Source organism: Lacerta agilis, chromosome 4 (assembly GCF_009819535.1).
Source record: "Lacerta agilis isolate rLacAgi1 chromosome 4, rLacAgi1.pri, whole genome shotgun sequence".
NCBI classification, from domain to species: Eukaryota; Metazoa; Chordata; class Lepidosauria; order Squamata; family Lacertidae; genus Lacerta; species Lacerta agilis.
Window position 1 is genome coordinate 57,458,397 of NC_046315.1, and position 24,394 is coordinate 57,482,790.

The following is a 24,394-nucleotide window of genomic DNA, read 5'->3' on the forward strand; positions in this document are numbered from 1 at the left end:
GCTGGGTGACCTTGGGCTAGTCACACTTCTTTGAAGTCTCTCAGCCCCACTCACCTCACAGAGTGTTTGTTGGGGGGGGAGGAAGGGAAAGGAGAATGTTAGCCGCTTTGAGACTCCTTCGGGTAGTGATAAAGCAGGATATCAAATCCAAACTCTTCTCTCTCTCTCTCTCTCTCTCTCTCTCTCTCTCTCTGACACACACAAGCTGAAAAATACTGCTTCAGTCAGCGTGTAGTAAGCAATTTTATACCCAAAGTTCTATGATGATAATTATAGGAAATTCACATTTGAATAGTCACAACTGTGGTTCAGGATTTGAATTATTTAGATGTGAATAAATTATTAAGTTATGAAACTTTTCCAGGCCTTCCTATGTCCTGTCATTGTGATTTGAAATTCTACTAACAGTTATATTAAAATTCATTAGGAAAAGGCATGCCTATGCCTTAAAAGGCCAGATTCAATGAAATCATTATCTCAAAATTAAAGGCTTAGGTAGGATTGATCATTTAATGGTTTTGTTAAAAAGTGAATTACAGCACCAGCTATTCTAATGTTCAAAACTGTAGAATATTTGAGGGTTCTGCAAACTTTACAATACAATGCTACTAAAGACTGACTTACGACGCAAACAAGCTTTACTTAATGTTGGCAAACTCTTCCTGCAACTGGCTCCATGGACATTCTAATGAGTGATATATTTTCAATGCACACCTTTGCTCTTAGCAAGCTATACCAGCTGATCAAGAGATGCAATTGGGCAGTTTGACATAAAAGTGTCCCCCAGTCACCACTGGCATCACCCTATGGACACTGTTTTATATCTTAAGGACCCAAGTTTATTTCAGCATCTGCTGTTTTGTCTGCTCATCAGTAAAGTTTTTGCACTAAATAAAACCTTGTGACCTCAGTGGGAAGAACTTTTGTTTGTGCTGGTTGGAAGGAAGGGGTTAACAAAAAGTGATGTCAAGCTTTTGTGGAGAAGAATGGGAGAATGGAAGGAAGCTTTAGGACTGATCCCACCACCCGCTACACTGAGAGCAGCTGGAAATCTCCAAGACGAGAGCATTTGTAATCCCTGCAGATGGCAAATGAAAAGAGAAGTGATGATGTAGGGACACCTTGCCAGTCTTCACTATAGCAGTCAAACATCTATTTATTCAATTAGTTTAGTTTTTTTTTTAAAATTACACCCCACTTTTCACTTCATTTGGGTTTCAAAGAAGCTTAGACAGAATTCTTATTCTTATAATATATCTATTTATACCCCCGCCTTTTCCCCTGACAGGGTACTCAAGGCAGCTTACAGATAAAATAGGAGCTGCTGAAAACATAGAGGAATCATGAAAAAAAACTATTAGACATCAATAGAATTAAAACTATATGATATATATATATATATATATATATATATATATATATATATATATATATGAAGATCTGTTAAAAACATAGAAATAATTACAATAAAATCAACATGGCACCAGCCATTTCATTAAAAGCAGCCAGTTCCCCAAAGCCTGTTGGAATAAGGTGGTTTTCTCTTCTGCTTTCTCTCATTTCTTGAAAGAAAGATGCTGGTGATTATGGAAATGACTGGAACATTGTTCTAAAAAGAGAAAAGAAGAATATGGTTTGAAAACACAGGAGACATCATAACTTCTATAAGCAGTTTCAGCTCCCTTATCATTGACTTAGTGGCCAGGGTGCAATCAACTGAGGCAGTTCAGAGCAATAAAGCAAGACTTTCCCATTGCTTGGTGTTCATTTGGGGGTGAACAGGCATGTGCTTTGCTGCTCCACTACAGGTGTTAATTAGGTCACCAGTGCTAAGATAACAGATGCTCTCTTTTGGCATTCACTTGCTACACGTGATGCAAATGGCGCCAGGGTGACTGGGGCATGCTGCCAATACAGGACCTGGGCAACATGAGCCATCTTTGCTGGTGCCAGGGACTCCTTTCCTCCCCCCCCCCCAATCTGGATCTATTTTATTATTTTAAAAACCCTATTAAATTTTTGTACAAACCTTTACTTTTGGGTACATGAAGGACTATTTGTAAGTAAGTACAGCATCATTTCTGATCATGGGGCACTTCTGTTAAGTCATCAGCCATAGCTTCTAATTTTCTGGCTTTTTGGAGCTTGAACCAGCATGAGAGTCTTATTTCCTCTTTGCAAGCAAGCAATCTCTCTCTCTCTCTCTCTCTCTCTCTCTCTCTCTCTCTCTCTCTCTCTCTCTCCCCCCCCCCCCATTTCTCTCTGCCTCCACTTGAATCATCACACATGAACATCCTTCACTGGCTATAAAGCGAGATTCCCCCTGCCTCCACATTTAAACAGTTTCCCATGACATTAGCTAGTAGTCTGGCACAGTGCTGCTATAATAGCTCTGCAGTATTTCCATCTTATGGAATTATTCTGAGAAACAAAGCACATGCAAGTCTTTAGATACATAGATCTGCGTAAATGGATATATATGGCTCTCTGTGTTCAGAAATGCTTATTTCTGATTAAGACTGCTTCCTCACCAAATGCTAACATGAGAACTGCTCTGCTTGACATATGTAATAAGATGAGCCCATTGACTTGAATGGACTGGGTAATTTAACACCTGCTTTACAAATATTAACTCACAAAGCTAATCTCAATGGCATTAAGCCTGTTTATTCGCTATTGAGGAAATCTGGTTTATTCAGCCATTCCCAGCTCCTTATCCCTAGGGCCTGCCAGAAACCAAGCTTTGGGACCTGAGGTAGATTTGGAAAATGATAAATTGTTATAGGCCAGTGTGGTGTAGTGGTTAAGAGTGGTGGACTCGTAATCTGGTGAACCGGGTTCGCGTCTCCACTCCTCCACATGCAGCTGCTGGGTGACCTTGGGCTAGTCACACTTCTTTGAAGTCTCTCAGCCCCACTCACCTCACAGAGTGTTTGTTGTGGGGGAGCAAGGGAAAGCACAATGTTAGCCGCTTTGAGACTCCTTCGGGTAGGGATAAAGCAGGATATCAAATCCAAACTCCTCCTCCTCCTCCTCTTCTTCTTCTTCTTCTAGGCAACACCCCCCAATTTCCCCAAATCAATTCCAGTTTATCTCTCAATCCACTTATTTCCCCTCTGCCGGCAAACTCCCCATCACCTTCACTCATACAAAACAAAAACACAAACCTATTGCTACCTGCATTGTGTGGTGGGTGTGGTTGGGCGGCATCTGTGTTGTGGCATATTTAGTGTACGGTTGTGGAGTGTGCTTACGTGTTAATGTGGGTAGATGAGTCCATCTTACATTTTGCTATGGTACCATGCAGTCATGTCTGTGAAATAAACTTCTTGTTTCTTCCTTGTGGCATCTTGGCCCCTCTTCACTTTCTTTTGCAATAATCTGTTATCCCTTTCTGTGTAATTTCTTATGAACCAAAGGCTTATTCAGTTGTTTAATTCCCCCCCCCCCCGATGAGCCAGTCATTCTATGGTACTGTGTGTTTAATTGTATGCATGTAAGTTGTTGTGCATCACCTCGGTATTTTATGAGTGGGCGGTATATTTTAATTAATTAATAAAATTAAAAAAGGCAAGGCTGTAAATAAACTTTAAAGTAGATTTGAAGTTAGTTAACGTAAGGTTCCTTTTTTCTTTCTTTATAAAGCACTTTTGAATTTTTGTATTGGTCTGAGATTCATGCATGAATGCAAATGACAAAAAATATATAACAAACCTAGAATATTTTAGGAAATATACATAAAAATTACATTTCTATAAATGAAAGCTGCAGCGTATCTGCAGTTTTGATACCCCGTGACAGGAAGATGATTTGAAGCTTTGCAGATGGGGCTAATAATTAAATTTTAAGATAAGCAGCTGGCTAAGAGTTTTATAGAAACACCACAGGCATGGAATGAAATTGCTATACTGCAGTATATTCATATTTAAGCTATTTTTGAAAAACAAACATTGGAATATCAATTTGGCAAAAGCAGTTACTCCCATAACTTTATTTAAAGCAAGTGAGAATAAGCATGTTCTTCCCAGTAGTATAGCATTTGTCTCCAAAAACAACAGCTGAGTGAAGATTTATTTAGTCCCTTTGCCAGCCTCCACCTTTTGCAACTCATCATTGGTTATTAGTTGGGCCTGTCAAATTCTCATCTCCTAGCATATTGACAAGGCACAAATCAAGAAGACATTCAGAGAAAGAGGAACTAGCACAACATTTGACATTGACATCCATTTTGGCAGAAGGTTTTGCGCTTTAAAAAAAAAGAAAAAGAAAAATGGTTTCTCTTCAAATGCTGAAGTGCAATGCATTTGAAATCAGTTGTCTATTTAAAATTGTAGCTCTCAGTCTACCCTATTGCTGAGACATGTAGCAAAATTCATTATTAGCTGGAGAACAAAGAAACTTTATCCATTTCTGTGTTTCATCAAACTTCCAATTTGGCACATAAAGTATGTATCTGAATAAAAATTATTGATCTTTCCGTATCTCAAAACTCCATTTTGGGGGGAAAAGGTGTGAGTTGAGTGCTTAAAAGATGTGGCTTACCTAAACTGAGAGAGTTAAATAGAAGTATGAGAATCTGAAGTAAAATCATGTGCATATTAAAAATGAACATTTAAAATTAATTATGCAAGAAAATATTTTAAAAGACCGTGAATTATTCATTCTGTAATATTAAATTGTCAGATCTAGAGTTCTAGATCCTTTTTACATTGCTGACAGACTTCAGAATAATTTGGAATCAATTTGAAAAAGGCGAGACTTTGTCAACCTTTCTAAAACCACTGAGGCTGTATTTCTGCAGCCAGTTAAAAACCAACAGAGGGGCCTTAGGAAGTGACATAAATGTTGTAAGTGTCATAAGTCCATGAGCAGGACCCCACAATTTCTCCAGCCCAGTAGGCCTGCAGAATGTTTCATTGACATAAATGGCCCACCAGTGATGTTCAGCTAGCAATAGGCATTTCTAGCTACAAAGTATTTCTAGAACACGTCAGAGTTGGCTCCTTGGTCCCCAACACTCAGGGCTGTATTAACCATTAAGCAAAATAAGCTTGTGCTTAGGGCATCAAGGGAATGGGGATCCCACAGAAATTTCCCATTTCTGGGTTTACCATGGACCATATGCAGTGGTGCCCCGCTAAACGAATGCCTCGCTAGACGAAAAACTCGCTAGACGAAGGCATTCGTCTAGCGGAAGGCAGCTCCGCAAGACGAAAAAGTCTATGGGGCTGCCTCGCAAGATGAAAATTTTTCGGGTTTTTTTTCGTCTAGCGAAAGCGCGGCTTGCATTGCCGCTTCGCTAGACGAAAAACCCGCTAGACGAAAATTTTCGCAGGACGAATTATTTTCGTCTAGCGGGGCACCACTGTGGTTCCACAAAAAAGGCCCCCACTTTGCCCAACAAGGAGAGGGTTACTCGGCCCATGAGGTTGAAAATGGCAAGTGAATTTATATGCTCTTGCCTTTGCCCCATCTGTATTCCTGAGGACTGCATTTTTAAAGTTTACAAAACGTATGCAATGAAGGGAATGTTTAATTCCCATTTGTGTGACTTGATGGTGTTAATTGACTATTTTTAAACATCCTTGCTTTCACCCTCTTAGAAATAATATCTATTTATGTAAAACATTTTTTCTGTTTTGTTTTAAAATACTAGAATATTTTTAATCATTTATGAGTGGCATACCATAATAGTTCATTTTACACACATAGGCCATTTATGTGGCAGGGGAAGGTCAGGCTGTTTTAACCTTATACTTTCATTATGCTATCTGCATTAGCATATTATCTTGATATGAATTCACACCGGGGATCGCAGTGATGATGTTTTTGGGTTTGGAAAAATAAAAGTGGTTTATAGCAGAGTTTAAAGTGCTTGGAAGCTGGAATTACCTGGAGCTGCACAGTGCCACCGCCACCTGTTATGTCTCATTCACACATCACTAGCATTGCTTAAAAGAGGAGATAAAACACACAAAGGTTGTATTGCGAAAGGGAAAAATAAGTTTTTTTTACTTACAGTTGCTTCATATTTACATATTTTGGATTCTAAGGTTACATGGTGGAAACTAGTTTCTTGGCTGCTTCATGCAAAAGAGAGAGGGGAGACAGAGCTTGGGGTTTAGTGGGAAGTGTATTTTCCCCTATCTGTTAGTTGCAACCCTGCCCTCTACTGCCTATAGATATGCAAGGTAGCTTATACCCAACAGATGTTACACTGGTAGTCCTAAATCCTACAAAAGTATTTTGTTGATCGAGATAGTTGTCGTATTGTATCTTTGGTATGTTTTTAAGGCTAGGGTAATTATGCTGTCAATGTTTGCATTTATTTATTTAGGATAAACATTATGTTCTTTCTTCACCCTACATTACATTTCCCCTTTTCTTGCATTATCTGGTTTTGACCGTTGTTATGAAACGTGCAGTTTGCACAGAAGCCTGCAGTTCTCACATGCAACCCTGACATCCCTTTTTTTGGGAGGGGGGTGTCTTTTGTCATTGAGACCTTGGATGTACTCCAGAATTTGGCACCCCAAAGGTTAAGAAGGGCAAGAAAGAAAGATAAAAGGTTAATTTTATTGTGTCAAAAAAAGGCATTACCATATTCGTTAATAACCTTATGCAGAATCACAGTGGGGTTGGGGAAGTTTCAAGGCAAGAATCTGCAGGAAGCAACATGGAAGGCTTTCCGGGCAATAGCAGAGGATGGGCTTAAGTAGCAAATGAGCATAAAGGGAACAGGTCTCCTCAAGAAAAAGGCACCTGGTCAGGCTTAAATGCAAAAGACAGAGGAAGGGGAGAGAGTCAGGGCTTGGCCAGCTGACTGGGTTTGCAGGCATGGAGAGTTAGTACCTGTCCTTATACATGCAAGGAGGTGGCTTGATGTGTTGGAGCTGAGGGTTCCTTTTCACTATGCAGAGAGATGAGAACTCTTTCTATCGGAGATATTCCTAGCTGCTATGGTGAAAGCATCACTTTTTATACTCAGATTGAGCTTTAATAAATATAAACAAATAATAATAATAATAATAATAATAATAATAATAATTATTATTATTATTATTATTATTTATTTATTTATTTTATACCTCGCCCATCTGGCTGGGTTTCCCCAGCCACTCTGGGCGGCTTCCAACAGAATATTAAAATGCAATAATCTATTAAACATTAAAAGCTTCCCTAAGCAGGTCTGCCTTCAGATGTCTTCTAAAAGTCTGGTAGTTGTTTTTCTCTTTGACACTTGGTGGGAGGGTGTTCCACAGGGTGGGTGCCACTACCGAGAAGGCCCTCTGCCTGGTTCCCTGTAGCTTGGCTTCTCGTAGCAAGGAAACCACCAGAAGGCCCTTGGCACTGGACCTCAGTGTCCGGGCAGAACGATGGAGGTGGAGACGCTCCTTCAGGTATACTGGACCGAGGCCGTTTAGGGCTTTAAAGGTCAGCACCAACACTTTGAATTGTGCTTAGAAACGTACTGGGAGCCAATGTAGGTCTTTCAAGACCGGTGTTATGTGGTCTTGGCAGCCGCTTCCAGTCACCAGCGCTAGTTGTAGTTTCCGGGTCACCTTCAAAGGTAGCCCCACATAGAGCGCATTGCAGCAGTCCAAGCGGGAGATAACTAGAGCATGCACCACTCTGGCGAGACAGTCTGCGGGCAGGTAGGGTCTCAGCCTGCGTACCAGATGTAGCTGGTAGACAGCCGCCCTGGACACAGAATTAACCTGCGCCTCCATGGACAGCTGTGAGTCCAAAATGACTCCCAGGCTGCGCACCTGGTCCTTCAGGGGCACAGTTACCCCATTCAGGACCAGGGAGTCCTTCGCACCAGCCCACCCCCTGTCCCCCAAGAACAGTACTTCTGTCTTGTCAGGATTCAACCTCAATCTGTTAGCTGTCATTCATCCTCCAACCACCTCCAGACTAGCAATCCTGTGCTCCTGGCAGTTACCAGGTTGGGAAAAAATTAAACATTGCCAGTCAGGAAGCACTTGTCCTAGATATTTGAGAAATGACTTCCAAAACTGCATCTTCATTCTGCTTCCCCTGCAAGCAGGGGTAAATGGATTGACATACCTTTTGTGCTTTTCTCCCTGGAGCCTCCTGTGATTTAAACTTCTTTGTTAGCTGTTGTGGGGGAGGGGGCAGGGACATTTTAGCTAATCATATTGGCTTGACAGAAGTAGCCTGATGCTCTTTTGTTTACTTTAAATTTACAAATGGGAAGAGAGGGAGGCAGAGTTTTACAGTCAAAGAGACAGTAATGAATGGATATACTAGGAAGTGCTGCAACTCAGCTTGTTTGAAACATGCTGTAATAGAGGCTTTCTCTCCAGGCATCTCCAGGCCAAAACAGAGCGTCCTTTCACATGGAACGCTACTTTAGCAAATGCTAGATTTTAGGAGTGCTTCATAGCACAGTTTTTTTGAGGTATCTACAGATGGCGCCTTTGATGCTTTAGCAGATGCAAGGCACATCTAGGCAGTTTGGCTTCAGTGGAACTGCATAGTCAATGATACCCAGCTTGCCATGGATACGTAATGTTTGTTCAGGAGTATTAAAAAGTATTTCTCATGTCTGTGGCATTCGTTTTGGAAACTGAGTCTTTCCAACCAGACCCGTCTCTACCCTGTGGCACAAGTGGTGCAGAGAACTAGGGCGCAAAGGTCTGAAGGGCGCCAAGCTGAGTGTCCAGGAAGGAGAGTTGGAGGCCGGGGAGAGCAGAGCCCTTCCGAACGAGGAGTGGGCTGGCGAGCTTCTCCCCCTCCCCAGTGCGCCGCTGAGGGAGGAGGAGGAGGAGGAGAGTCCACTACCCACCCACCTCCCTGCCCCACGCAGCTGGAGGACCATGCTAGGGAAAGAGGCCATGCTTCCCAAACTTCCTGCCCCACATTCCTCAACATCTGGCTGCTGAGCGTGGGCCAAGTGTGAGGAGCGAGGAGAGAGCCGCCTCAGGAGCAGGTGGAGTCCGGGACCCAGCACCACCACCATGGAGGAAAGGTGCTGGGTTTGCAGCCCCAGTGCGTTTGGATCAGCTGTGCGGCCCCCTTTGACAGGGGGGAGGGGAGGAGGGAGGGAGGGAGGGAAGGCACTATCAGGATCCACATCAGCTGCATGGCTCTCTTTGTGGGGGGGGGGACAGAGAGATGGCACTCTGGTTTGGGGGTGGGTGGGAGGAGAAGCATTGCCTGGGAGAGCTCTGTAGCCGAGCTTGTTTGAGGGGAGAGAGAGAGTGGGGGGGGGAGAGAAAGGGCTGGCTTGGGGGGAGAGAGAGCTGCTGGGGGTGGGGGGGAGAGAGAAAGGGCTGGCTGGGGGAAGCTGCTGGGGGGAGAAAGAAAGGGCTAGCTGGGGGGAGAGAGAGCTGGGCACCTGCCCACCCTGCACCCAACCCTGCACCGTCAGGGGAAGCAGCCCACACTGGCCTGCCCACCTTTTCAGGCTAAATTAATTCAATGGATTTTCAGGTTTGTCCGTCTCTTGACGCCCCCTATTCAAAGCTATTGAAACAAACCCTGGAAACTTTAATAGAGATACTGGCAGCACTTCCTTCTTCCAAATCCCGCGGCATCCAAAGAGAGAAGTAACTTTTTCGTTAGCTGTTCAACCCTCTCTGCAATCAATTTAATATACTATAGTCATATAATAATTGAGTCAGGCAAATCAACCCTAAGCCGTTCCTCATAAGGCATCGTTTCCAGGCTTTTGACCATTTTGGTTGCCCTCTTCTGGACACGTTCCAGCTTGTCAGTATCCTTCTTGAACTGTGGTGCCCAGAACTGGACACAGTATTTCAGACCTCACCTGAAAGTACCACTTTATTTATTTAGAGTATTTAAATCCCACCTTTCAGCCATAAAAGTTCCAGGATCAGCTTACATATACCGGTAGTTGGGCAATGGAACTTTCCTCCCCCTCTCTCCTCCTCCGCCATATTCCTTGAACTCTCCAGAACAGATCTGGGGAGGGCATGGGGCACCACACAAAGGCAGGAGTGTGAAGGTGGGAGTTCCATCGTGCAGTTATAAACCCTTGCACTGTTGAATGAGTTTGCTGAATACTGCCCATTGGTTAATGTGTGTAGGTAGAAACACTAGAAGCTTCATTCTTGCTTCATCTTCTATTTTGTAACATTGTGTTTTTAAGACTCCGATATTTTCTAAGTTGCGTTATCATTTTCATCAAGTCTGTGAGCTTTTTAGGAGCATCTGGAAATTTCATCGTTTGATTTTAATCGCACAACTTTAGACAATTTTGTGGTGATGATACATAGTCTTTTTTCTTTTCTGCTTCTAGCAGTTGTCACTGTATTTAGGCAGCATGTGTGTCTGGGAGCTGTCTAGATACTAAAACTAAAATATTAACATATTCACAGAGGGGTTTTATAGCATGATGATGTGGTCGTCTTTAGAGTTTGCAGCTCTCACTGAAAATCTAATTACATTATTCTGTTTTGAGCAGCCCTAAATTAGATTTGCAGTGGAGATTCACAACCAGCTATGGGACTGGCAAAGAGAAATAGTTTTATATACCTTCCACTGGTACTTACAAAACACGTTTTTCCTCAGGTGCTGTAAAATACTTTCAGAGTGCTTAACAGAGACACAGCAGAGTTCATAAAACAGAAAGCCCCCAGCAAAAATAAATAAATATGTATTATTAGTGAATGACGGCAGGTGCCACATACATATGGAGGAAGCAAAGCTAATAGAGTCCTTTTAGAAATGCATTGACAGAATGTACAACACAATTACCAACTGCAGCTCCATCTTCTTCATATCTGAACGGTGTGAACAATATAATAAACATTCACTATGCAGTATCCAGTGATTTGATTGCTAAAGGAAACATCTGTTCAGCAGTAGCAATTTTGTCTCTGTGGTAGGTTTCAAATGATGTCATCCCTCCTCTCCCCCACTAAGTTCATTTTTATGTTAGAGCCTCTGTGTGGTGACATTTTGTGCTGAGGAATAATTATGAGCCTTCAGTTGTGTCCTACTGTGAATGTCCCACTTTAGTATCACAATTAGCAGTGGATCAATTTAACAAAGGCAAGAAATGGTTTTCATACCTTACAGCATGCATATATCCCCAAGAGGAGGAGACCATGATCAAATCAGCAGATCCTATATGCCTACTCACAGAATTATGTCTTTTTTCATGAGTTGTCATTTTCAGCATGTACACTGTATAATTCATTGTTCTTTAGTGCCATGTTAACCATAGTGCAATAGTGAAGCACTTGTTGTTTGGATCCAGACATGCTCCCCCACAAGTGGATAAACTCCTTTCATTCATGCAGAGAACCATGATCCAGTGGAAACTCCTACAAGAGGAAGAGGACTGGGCAGCAGTTTTGCCAGTTCCTCATTCCCCTTGCAGACTCACACATCACTTCCCTTGCTGTCCCATAGAGTCCCTCCAGCTTTCAGGAGATACAGACACCTGCAACGGTTAGAAATTGATTAAAATCACCACACCACACCATTTCTCTGGCACTAGCTATTCAAACTGGACAAGGCCTAGGCAACTTTTGAACTCACATCAGCATATAAAGTTGTGGTGCCTCAGAGCTCATTGCTGCACTCGGGGTGCTTTTATCCATTCCCTACAGAATCCTCAGGTATACATAGGTAACTTCTTAAATTGCTTATTATTCAGAAAATCAGGTTTACAGTCATCTGTAATTGACCATAGCCCATTAAATTAGATGGCCCTATTAGAACCTTTCAGCTCTCTGTGCTAACTATGTTTTCACAGTACTGGTGTCTGCCTTTCAATACATCACAGACAAGGAGCTAGGTGCTGTGCTGTGCCCTGACCGTTAATGAGGATGTATATTGTTTATATTATGGCATTAGTACATGATTAATAGTTGCTATTTTATCACCTTGTATATAATGTATCCAGCAGCCAGATTGCGGAGGAAACAATTTGCAGACAATATACACATACAGTTTACTTTCTAAGAGGGCAAAGGATGATAGTGAGGCCAGTGGGTGGGGTTGGGTGGGGTGGGGTGGGGGAGAAACTGTGAAAAGCATTCATTTTTGGTATCAAACCTTTTCCAAAACAGCAAGTCTCTCCTCTTTGAAACCCAGTTTTATTTATACTACATGTACAATGCTATGTTCTTATTTTCTCTCTCTCTCTTTAGGATTCTCTACCCCAGAAGAATTTGTGTATGATATTGAGTTTGAATCTGATAGAGTGGCATCTCAGCTGAAGTCTGCAGTAGCTATAAACTTGCTGAAGAAATTTCGGGATCTGAAAACTGGAATTGTGACCTTGATCTTCAATATCATATTTGCACCTAGCAAACCAATGAGGTACGGTGCCCAATTGTGATTTCTCTAGGCCTGATACAAGGCCTCCTTTCTTTTCCTTGAAAGCCCTTTCTGTTGTTCAGGCTTATTTAGGTCTGGATGTTTGATTCATATCTATAGCCAAGTATGGCATGTATGTCTGTTAATTACATAGGACTAGAAATGCTTTTTCCTGTGTCCCTAGGGGGTTGTGATAATTCTCTTACGCATCACAGACACCAAAGGGGCCTGTAAATACTGGCCACCACTATTCCTGTGAATTCAATAGATCTTTCCAGGTGCTTCCTTTCATGCAACTGTGGTCACATGTAGAGACAGAATATGCTAGCCTAACCCCCACATTCTCAAAATAAATAAATAAATTTAAAAAATTGTCAAGTAGCACCTTAGGTATAAGCTTTCGTGTGCATGCGCACTTCTTCAGATACATGCACATGAAAGTTTATACCCAGAACAGACTTAGTTGGTCTCTAAGGTGCTACTTGACATTTTTTAAATTTTTTTTATTTATTTAGACTGCGTCAGACCAACACGGCTACCTACCTGACCCCACATTCTCAACTGCCCATATTTTTTTTGAGGGGTGGTGGTGGTTTATAAAGAGAAGCTTGCTATATTTGCATAGACTCATGGCATGATTTGGAATCTTGATGGCATTGGCCCCAACAAACCTTAAAAAAGATGCCATAAAAATCTGGTCTATGCACAAGATACAGGAAATAAGTTTGCACATGCATACTGAAATATGATGTACAATTTATATTCAGGGTTTTTTTTTCCTGCGGAGTGATGGCATGTGTGTGTGCTTGGCCAGTGGCTTTGGAACCTTTAAAAAACAACAGTTGCTATCCTGATTTCTGAAGCTGTGTTTCAAGTTCAACATTTTATTCTGATGCAGGAATCTGAATTTGTACGTGGAGATCCATAAAAATGTCCACATTCATGTGATGCAAAAACATGCTGGAACTGTGCCATCTCTTAAAGTGACCAGAGAAGCTTGCTTGCATAAATGTCATATGCCCTGGGGTTCATACAGAGCACTGTATCAACAGCAAGGAGTAAATACATTCTGTTCCTTCCAAATTTCCCTCCTGCTTTTCTTTTGAAAATGACCAATTCTGGCCATTTTTATATCAATGGCCCTAGCTAGGCAATGAGTGTCAATCTAAGAAGAGTTGAATTGCTCTGAAAATGCACTACTTCTCATTATGTGAAACACCAAATGGTGTCTCATCCTGCATCATTTTGGGAGAGTGAAGAAAATAAATCTAGGGGTTTTTGGATAACGTTTGACTGAGATATGTGGAATCAGATTCTACTTCTCTGTGGAATTTATTGGATTGTGTTGGACAGCTCATTGTCACTCATCCTTTGTCCCACAGCATATTTTATTGTTGTCAAGATTAACTATATCTGAAGAACACGTTAAATAGTTACAGCTGTTCAGGGGTGGGGTGGAGAGAATAATAATTCTTTTTAAGATGTAGCTTCTTTAGGAATAAAATTCCATCTCCAGTGAAGTCTGTGGGAGTTGTCATTGACTTTAATGACAGAATTTTACATTTCCTTGGAAACTAGAACTTAAATTACATCTCAATTACTGAGCTGTCATACTGTTGCCATACTGTAAACAGTTCTCCTTTTCAGCAACACGATAAATCAAGGTGTCACCTTGCAGAAATCAAGACTGCTACTGAAATGTAAGCGTAAGGTGAATTAGACTGCACCAATTAGTTTGGTTCTTCATTCTTTACAGAAACAGATGGGGAAAATAATGTGATATTTAGCTGACAGCCCTTTCCAAAGCAAGAATGGATATACTATCCTGCATAAAAATAATATCTGCAATCCAATTTATGACCGGCTGTGTAATGCATTACAGGTCTACAAGAATATAAGTGCACCTTGGACATTGATTTATTTGACTTAACGTTGCATTATGCCTTCTATTATAATGAATATTTTAAACTTAATTTTGAAGGCATCCGGCAACGTTGGTGGTACAGTGTGTCACGGGAGGCATTTGGAAGTTTCCAATACTGTTTGTTGCCACTGAACCAGAAGTGGATGATGTCATCAATATTGAAGCAGCTGGCTTAAACAAGGAATCAGTAGTTAAATTCAAGCTTACAAGCCAAACAAGGTAAGAATATCTAAGGGGAAAAACATAAAGTTCTTTTTCGGGGATGAAATGTAGCATCCAATGGGATTCAGTTTATTTAGGGACAATATGCAAGTAGTCAATAAGACTGATACAAGATTCCTCCCCCCCCCCAAAAAAAAATCCCAATGAGCAAGTAGATCAGGGAATGTTTGGAAATAATGCTATACTAAGAATGTGGTGCCTAAACAGGTTAACGTTTATTGAGGCTGTGGGACCATATAGAAATTGTTTCAGGTGAATAACTTTCCTGGATCATTATGGGGATATAACTATCATCACCATCAGGCTATTATTATTCCTGTATAATCATGCTGCATACAAAATACAGTACATATATTGTCCAAAGATGTTCTGTCTAAAATGCTGGTGTTCCTTATGCCTAGATCATTTTGGAGTTTGCATTTGTTTCTTGCAACAAGTTTCAGGCTCTGTCCTGCCCTGAAAAAAATGAATGAATGAAGGAATCCAAAAACAAAACATACCAAACAAAAATTCTGGTTAATTGAAAATATTACATAGTAGGATAATGGTATCATCTACCAGGAAGTGAATCAGGGCAAATTACTGAGAGTAAATTAAGGACTCTCCCCGGGCTCCATTTTGTATCAACAAGTGTATGTTGTATTAACTAGGAAATAATGGAAACAAAGATGAAATCTGGTCATTAAGCAAGGACTCGATAGCAGACTGTTCTTATAGCATTTCTAATGGTATCTTAGAATGTTAATAATTAGTGGTAAATGCAAAGGATTGCGTTACATGTAAAAGTACAAGGCAAAGCTAGGAAAGGTAGTATTGTTGCAGGCCACCTCCATCTCTGAGTAGCGCGAGATTCCAGGGTTCCAGGCGGTCATCGAGGGTTCGTGTTCCCTTTTATAAATGAGACAGAGTGCAAACTTTTGTGTCATTCTGACATATGGTTTATTTACACCTATATATAACCTGAGCCTGTGATGGAGGGGTTCACAGCATCAGCACCCCAAGAGGGTCTTGCTTCTCTCACAGCCAAAGCCTTGGATCCCTGCAGAAATCAGTCAGGCACTCTCTCTGCCTTTTCAAACCTGCTGCTTTTGCCTCCAGCTTCTCGCTTACATAACTGCCCCAGTTCAACTCCCTATTATCAGTTGCCCCTTAATACCCCTTAATGACTCATCACCCAAGCTGTCACTTCACAGGAAGCTAGTTTGGCTTGATTGGATATTAACACTTGCTCGATCCAGGTATTAGAGGGGTCTGACACCATCTTAACACCCCAGACTCATAACAGTATATACATGAGAGACCACATTGTCTTCCAATGGAAGAGTGGGATTTAATTCAATAAACAGAAGATAAATAAGTTTGCAGCATAATACATTTATAAGGATTCCAGAGAGGGAGAATTTCAAAAGCCTATAAAATCCTGCCTCAAAAACACAGTGATGTTTTAAAACTCCCAGATTCTTCTCCCACTAGGATTTGAAGCCCAAACAAAACAATGCCTTGGCTGTCCAATTCTTTCCACTGACTCGGCCAAATCCTTGTCAGCCAGGGATCATGAGAGCTTTGAAACCCAGAACCAGAGCCCTCACCAGCTTCTTAAAATTAGGTCTATGTAATATAATGGAGCTACACCATTCTATTACATTGCACAGGGCTTGATTTTAAGAACTGCACGGGGCAAAATCTGGGATGGGGTTGGAACTGTAGCAATAGCTCCTCCCTCTTACCTCATGTTTTGCCCCACATATCTTTTTTCCTACTCTAATAGGAACTAATGAGTAGTTTTCCTTCTCTGACCCCATAAGATTTGATGGTTCCATTCGTTTTTATGGCCGGGGTGTCAACGTGCTTTCCTGGGTCCACTACATTGTATGTGGATTTGGGTCCTCCTGCATTCTTACCCCCTGCAATCTATTGGCAAGCACTGCTGCTTACATACATATATTATCTCAGTCTAATCTATGTCTCAGTTTTGTTCTGAAGATAAAAAGGAAGGGGGACAATGCACAAAGCCTTGAGCTCCTAGGAGGAGTAAACATGCACAAAGAAAACAGCCCCCCCCCCCCCGCATTCCTTTAACTGCTACATTCCACAGTCCTGATACTTTAAAGCAAAATGAGAAAAACAGAAAAAAGCTTGCCAACCCAGGTCAAGATTGACATGCAAAAAAATAAATAAATGTGTGCACTTTCACAACTTTGGCAGCTGAACTATCTACCTCGCAGTATTGTTGCGAAGATAAAAAGGGGTGAAGGGGAGAGCCACGTACACAGCTTTGAGCCTTTCTTGGTAGAGGAAAAGGAAGCTGCAGTGTAAATTTGCATACCATGTTGAGAAATAAGCAAGTAAAACGCCTGGAAAGTGCATGCACACCGCTCCGTGCTTTAACTGCAAGATCACACAGCCCAGGCATTTTAGAACAATAAACAATTTGCCAACCCTGATTGAAACAAACAAAAGGGAACACACAAGAGGAAAATATCTCATGGTAGCCCTGCCCTCCTCAAACTGTTTTCCTGGTGAGTCAATGCTGCTTTTGCTTTTCCTGCTTGCTCCCAGCGGCAGCAAACACCTTAAAAGCAGAGAGATGGTGAGGAGGAGGTGGCAGTGCTGGTGTGTGCCACAACCACACCCTCAGACAGTAGCCCTGGGGTTGGGGGCTTCTCTGGTTGGGGACATAACAGTGTATGGAAGGTATAGCCACAGATGCCTGCAAGCATGATGCATTTGCTGCTGCCTGCTGTCACAGGGCAGGCCTTCTTGCTTCCCTCTGCTGTCTGGCTCCTGCTTGAGTAGCTCTTACCTGGAGGTGAAAGTGGCCTGTTTTGGTGGTCCTCTGCCTCCTTGCTCCACCCTCTCTTGCTACTTTCTTCTGCTCCTGTGCTTTCCAGCAGCTGAAGCGCTGCAAATGGGGGCTTCCTTGTGGATCTGCTTGCAAGTAACACAGGCAGGTAACAGTTGCTGCTCCACATGGTGGACCCATCCTGACATTGGGCGCGGTACCACCTATGCCCATCTCTCAGTGGGCCTGCCTCTGTGAGTGAGGAAAAAACCACTATGGGAATGAAAACATGGGGAAAGGGCCAAATACGCCACGAATGGTCCATGGAGAGGGCTTCCACATCCCAACAAACTTCCCTCCAGCAGTGCATTTTTCCCACCTCCACAGAGGGGAATGGAGGTGGGGAAAAGGACAGAGTATTTCTTATCAGCCGTTGGATTGAGCCTAAATTCTGTTTTTCTTTTTCTTTTTTAAGAACTCAGGTACTTTCTGAAGTACCGGTAATCTAAGGAAAACTTTGGGAAGCTTGCCTATCTCTAAATAGTGGGAACAAGGAAGTTTCCATAATTTCTAAATCTAACTTTTATTGCCTGTTCTGCTAAGTGTTTGGAAGAGAGACGAAAGTGCGAGTTGAAATCTTAACGTCCTCACTTTCAAAGGATGTCCTTGGCCATTATTGATTTTCTGCAAAGAGCCCACTTCTTGCGTCTGTGTACCTGAGACGGACAGTTGCTATAGCTATCGCTCATGGCTGTCAGCGGAGAGGATCCTTCAAAATATGGCAGTGCTTTCTGTCACAATGGTGAAGCTATCAGGTTCAAATAGAATAGGCTGTTTCTGAGCACAAAAGTTGAAGTAATTGCATTGGCAATGCTGTAATCTGCTGGTAGGTGTTTGATAGTAGTGAAGAGATCTAATGTTCCAGGAAAAGGTATAATAAAGTCTGAATCATTATAGTTATATAGAAAGAGGATCCATGATGCAGCCTATTCATGTCAGAGAAACCATAGAACAGCCTTTATTACACTTGGAAAATATTCCTCCCCGCCCCTGTTTTCCCCATTCTTTCTATTCTCTACCAAGGAATGTAATTTGTTACGCTGCCAATTCCCTTGACGAGAGCCCTTCTTTCTTCATATGTTTCTTCATCGTCTTCTGAGGAATGCCGGGGGTGGGGGGGAGAGAATTCTGGCCCTGTTGACCTCATATCTAGAACTTTAAAGTACAGGAAGGTCATGAGGTTTCTAGCTTAGTAATGGAGGATTGGATGAATATTTGGATGAAGCCACTGTTTAAAATAACAGCAACCTGGCATGCCTTTCTTCTATGAAAATGACTCTCATTCAGGTATGGGTCTTATGAGCTAGAAGGCCTCACCTGCCTGGCTACAGTAGAAGAGAGCTATGAAAATGAATGGTACTGTTAGACTTCTATTAGTTAAGAAAAAAATGTAGGAAAAAATATTGATGCCAGAAAACCATAGCATAGTGCACAGTCCTAAGCATATTGTAACCGAACTCAGCAAATCATACTTCAAGTAAAAAATGTTTAACATAGTTAGTATGTTTTTAAATGTTTTATCTTTCACTAAACGTTGAAATATCCTTGGAGGTGTTCTTAATCTGCAGGCCAAGTACACATATTTTACACATCACAGATCTAAATTTGTGGGGTACATTACTTTCAAGACAGTGGCAATTAGTACTACTTTTAATGCTTTTATATAGGATAGAGATAAAGAACTGGATCTGCCCATATCTGGTCCACCCTCTGCATCCCACTTTTGGCAGGTGTGAACAGCCATCCATCAAGAGCAGGGGTCAGCAACTTAAGGCCTAAGCGGCCTGCGGAGCTCGTTTGACCGGCCTACGAGTTGCCCGCTCGCGCGCTGCGCTAAATTGGTGCAGCGTAGCATGGGGACTCACTTCCGCAGCACCAGAAATCATGGGGGCGCGCTCATGCACGTGCGCGATCCAGCCCACAGAGGGATCTCTGCGGGACTGATCTGGCCCAGGCAAGATAAACCTTGCCGACCCCTGATCAAGAGTGTGCATTAAACTCCTCAGCTTTTCCTTTGTACCCGTGGCTTTACTAGACACCATATGCTGCCCTAGGGTTTCTGAAGGAAAGGTGGGATATACTGTATTTAATTAAACAAAAAACAACAACAACCTGACAGCATGCATGGGGCAGATAAGAGTGACTGGGGTAAAATATCATTTATCAAATAGGACACATACTGCGTTAGTCTCAAGAAACTAATACTTCATATTATTCATTACTCTGGTTGTCATCCCTCCTGGTTTTGCTGAACAAACATTTTTATAGTGCTACCAGGAGAAGCTTAATTCCTTAGGCTTGCTATCAGATGAAGAATTGCCAGAATGCGGAATTCCCTATACTTTTTAAATCCTGAAAGTCTCAGGGAAGCTCAGACTTCCCTGTTTTCCTTAGATGTGATTAGGGCTTTTTTTCAGCCAGAACTCAGTTCTGGCACCTCTCTGGTAGGTGCTATTGCCATTCTAAGAGAATGAGGGAGGTATTCATGGTGAGTTCCTGCACCTTCCCCCCCCCCAAATAGCACTGGGTCTGATTATTGTATACCCACTCACCAGAAAGTAATAGGTGAAGCTGTACCATGGTGCTGTACTGTAAGCACAAGACAATGTAATTGAAGTGTGACAAGTCTCACTGGGGAAAGCAGCACTTATTTCCTACCCCAACCGTATCTAGGTGTGCCAGGATTGCTGGTTGGCCATTTATTTCAAAAGTCAGAAAGAAATGAGTCATGGGATCATATTAATGATAAATATAGCAAGCTTGTATCATGTTGAAAAATACATACAAAAGGACACATACATGTTTTCACTGTCTAAATAAGAACATTGACAGAAATAGGCACCCCAAACCTTAGCAGCTGTTGAGTGGGCATACATACATACATACATACATACATACATACATACTTAAAATGTCTTATTGAAAAATTGCACTATGGAGGCACCGAGGTAATATTGGCCCCTGGCTGGGTTATCTAACAGTGTAACCAACCTTTATTTCATTAAGGGGTTTTGAGCTTTTTCTCCAAGTGCAGTGGGTCATCCGTAGAGCTGAAATATCTTTTGTTGTCTAAACTTCATGCCCCAGAGTGATTGATTAAAGCAAAATTTCTCTTGGACAGGTACATAATGCAATCAATGATGATAAATGATGGGCCCTTTATACTCCTGTAGTTATGTCATCATTTTCTTGAAAAGTGCCTATCAACTATCTTGCACTTGTCATATTAAACTTTACCGCTGTAAATTATCTCATGATAACAAGACTACCTTGAAATGTGCATTTCAAACAATACCCAATTGCTTTTTTCTTTTTTCAAAAAGTCCATTCTTAACCTTTAATAATTTTTGCTCCTCGAAAAGCTTTATATATATATAAAAAGAAGGCAATCATGGAATTGAAAAAGTAATTTATTATTTATCTGACAAATTAAATGGCTTTGCCCATATAATGTACTTATTTTTTTTATTCCTGTGGACCTGGATCAAATTGTCCTGTTCAGCCGTCCTACTTCTATGTTTAATCAACATGCAAGGGGGAGGGAGAAGACAGCACACTAACTCCTCCCGCCTTGCCCTCCATGAGTTGCATGGATAACTTCTGCAGCAGGGAGCCTTTTCAGCTCATAGAAGATTCCCATATCTTGATTTTCCAGGATTTTAAATCACACAGGGAGCCTCCACTAGTAGAGAAGACTCCCTTTTGAAGTTATCCCTCCGACTTATGGAGGGGGGTGGGAATGGGAAAGCAGATTTAGGATCCCCCCCCCCATGCTCCCTCTTACATGATAATTAAACACAGAACACCTGAACAAGCCTTGCTTTTGTTGGGAACTATATTTTGAGTTAGAGATTGCATTGTTTATATAAAAAACCGCTGGGTACAGAATGAAAATACAGTAATCAGTGCAATATTCACTTTGAAATACCAAGTGACCCAGTTTACCTTTGCGACATGTTCTTTAGAAACTAATTAATATGATTGGGTATAACCTAATAAACTTGAGAACACATCCATGGATGTATGAATAATGTAGAGGGCCTAAAAATAATATTTGGGATTTTGCAACCATAAATTGCTTCAAGAGCCAAGATTACTTTAGTTGTAATAATAATAAAATGCTACAAAATAAGCACTGGCTCAATTAAGAATGCATATGGGTGTTTAGGACGAGGGCTGTCTTTAGCTGTGTATTATCAGTGTCATGAAATAGTGGGATTGTGCTGGATTTGTAAATTCTGGAAGCAAAAACTATTCACAGGGTAGTAATCCCCACATGGATTAGGGAATAGTCTGTGTTTTTTATACAGTAAGTCTGGTTTGCAGTAGCAGGAACTGAAAGCAGCAACAACAGCTACCTATTCTAGCATGTCTACCCACTCTTTTAGGGTCAGTGCTTTTATTTATTTTTCTCTGGTTAGGTATGTAGAATGGTAACAGGGCAATCAGGAATTTTATTACTATTTTATTGCTATCACTAGAACAGTGTTTTTCAACCTTTTTTGGGCAAAGGCACACTTGTTTCATGAAAAAAATCACGAGGCACACCACCATTAGAAAATGTTAAAAAATTTAACTCTGTGCCTATATTGACTATATATAAAGTTAATTCTCTTGAATTTTTCAATTTTTCCCACGGCACACCAGGCAACATCTCGCGGCACACTAGTGTGCCACGGAACAGTGGTTGAAAAACACTGCACTAGAAGTACCCTTAGGCTCGTGATGTGCTACAACACTAATCTGGGTGATGTTGGCCTTCATTTCCTTTTTGATGTTTTGGTTTGATCCGTTACTGCTCTGAAACCTGCAGAGAGAGGCGGTGAATGGAGAATTGCATTTTCTCATTTCTCCAGCTGATTCCCAGGCACAATTCTGCCCTATCCTACAGGAAGGATGTCAGCAACATTTCCTGGAATGCAAGTTTCTGAACTCTTACTGACTGGTCTCTTATATGCTGGCCAAATAACCTTTCCAGTAGAGTTTTTGTTTTTGTTAGGACTTATTAGGTCAATGATATTCCTAACCAATTGTGTTTTAGATTCTTGAAGCTGCTGTTACTACGGTAAGTGTGTGTGTTTGTGTGTGTGTGTGTGTGTGTGTGTGTGTGTGTGTGCTATTTCTTGCAGCTTCTCCTTACTTTGGAAGACGCCCAGATTCCTTGAAAGAAGTGAGGTAGATTAAATGGAACACATTTGCCTCCTTCTGTCCAAGTCAGGAGGAAACCACTAGTTAGATGAATGCCTGCAGTAAGAAGGATAAACTTACATTAAAAAACCATTATATATAGAAAGTCTCTCCAGTAGGCAGGCTAAGAAAACCAGTATATGTACTAAGTTGAATAACAGGAAGCACAGCTATAAGGCACCATTAATGTTTCATTGCTCATCTCCTGTAGAAGAATACCAATTATTTAGGACTACCGTTGCATGGTGATAAATGTTGTATGATATATTTTGAATGCTCCTCACTTAGGTACCCAGAGCCTTACACGGCATACTTCCTAACAGGCAGCGATCCAGAATTTGCTGTATCGCCTCAAGCTGGGGAACTTCTTCCACTTGACTCGACAGGAACCTGGATCACTGTTGGATTCAAGCCTAATATGTACAGCAAGAAACACAAAGCAACATTAGTAATACAGGTGAGCCCTTACAATGGGATTCCTGATAGGGGACTTTACTGTAGTAAGCTCATGGACTTAAGGATATTTTCTCTAAAATAAATGCTTATAAAATATCCTTTCTGTGGCTAGTTATCTCCTAATGAAATAGGTCAGCTCTACTATAAAGAAGGTACCTGAAAATGACTTTTGTTCTTGGTTGCTATTGTATCCATATCACACCGTGTTCATGTACAGAATTTACAGTGTGGAATTCTGAGTTGCCTTTCCTACCCATAGTGTGAGATGACTCACTTGACCCAAACAAAGATGCTAGAAATTGATGCTGTTTATTTCAAGCACCCCATTAATCCCTGGGGTACAAATAAAGCCAGCAGCCCATTTATTATTTCTGCTTACTTCCTGCTGTGAACTAATTCCCTCAGAAGCTGCATCTCAGACTGTTGAGCATTAACAAGAGTTTTGATTACCTAGGGCGCTAGACAGTATACATATTTCTAACGCTCTGCTCTTAGTTCATAAAGCGAAATGTTCTGCCTTGCTTTATTATTGCATGGTAATGTTTTTTTCCACCATGGTGCAGTTCCGGTAATGTGGCTTTTTGAGACACCCCCTATGCTGGGAACAATAAATGACCTAATTACACACATTGTGGCAGATAGCTGTTGTCTGCTTCACAGCAATAGACTATGAACTCATCTCTACTGAAATTTCTCTTTGGTGTTTTCAGACCACAGCAATGCAATGGATGTATGAGCTCAATGGCCTGCCCCCACAAACTGTGCCACCAAGTTCATCAGCAAAAGTTGACTGCAGGAATACCTATGTCAGATCAGCTTCGGTGCAACAACGCAACTTTGTACGGGAAAATATGAAGCTGTTATCCACTGGCGTGTCCTCCACCATTAAAGGAGCACCTCTCGTTTTAAGAGCAAAATAAAGCATAATGCCCTCATTTTTTATTTTTTTTAGAAGAGTTGTATTTACTCAGACTAAATACTTTATACATAATGAATTGTAAAACAATAAATTTTGTAACAATTCTAGTGAGCAACTCAGTGTAGAGTTTGTTTTACCTACTTGGGACAATGTGTTGGAATTTTTTGCTGAGTTTCCTGATCAAGTGGTGATAGCATATTAACATAAAAATATTGCAAGATCTGCAGTGTCCTAACATTGGAATAACACTGCATCATTTTTAGGACAGCCATAATAGAAAAACCAAGCCCTCCAAGTATAGGGTACCATTGCAATCTACTATTGGTATTACTGAGGTTAATTAAACACTTGGTTAGGGGCTTCCCAGAATCAAAGTCATTTAATTAACCAATGCATGTGCCGCATTGAATACTAATGTGATTTTATTAATACTAGTTCAATACAGGTGGTTTTTAAAAATACTTTTTGTTGCTTCCTACTTGTATCCTTTTTGACTTTCTGTAAACTAAGAACTACAAATTTTAAA

The 24,394-nt window shown here is 41.3% G+C and overlaps 1 protein-coding gene across 1 annotated transcript in view; it reads left to right on the forward strand.

The window, feature by feature from the left end:
• Positions 1-23,884, forward strand: part of CFAP47 (cilia and flagella associated protein 47) — a 186,097-nt gene extending 162,213 nt beyond the window's left edge. Inside the window, exons 61-64 of the mRNA XM_033146380.1 lie at positions 12,150-12,321; positions 14,300-14,461; positions 22,782-22,950; positions 23,660-23,884. Coding sequence (XP_033002271.1) covers positions 12,150-12,321; positions 14,300-14,461; positions 22,782-22,950; positions 23,660-23,869 — 713 coding nt within the window. The 3' untranslated portion in view covers positions 23,870-23,884. The remainder of the gene's footprint in view (positions 1-12,149; positions 12,322-14,299; positions 14,462-22,781; positions 22,951-23,659) is intronic.
• The last annotated feature ends 510 nt before the right edge of the window (positions 23,885-24,394 follow it).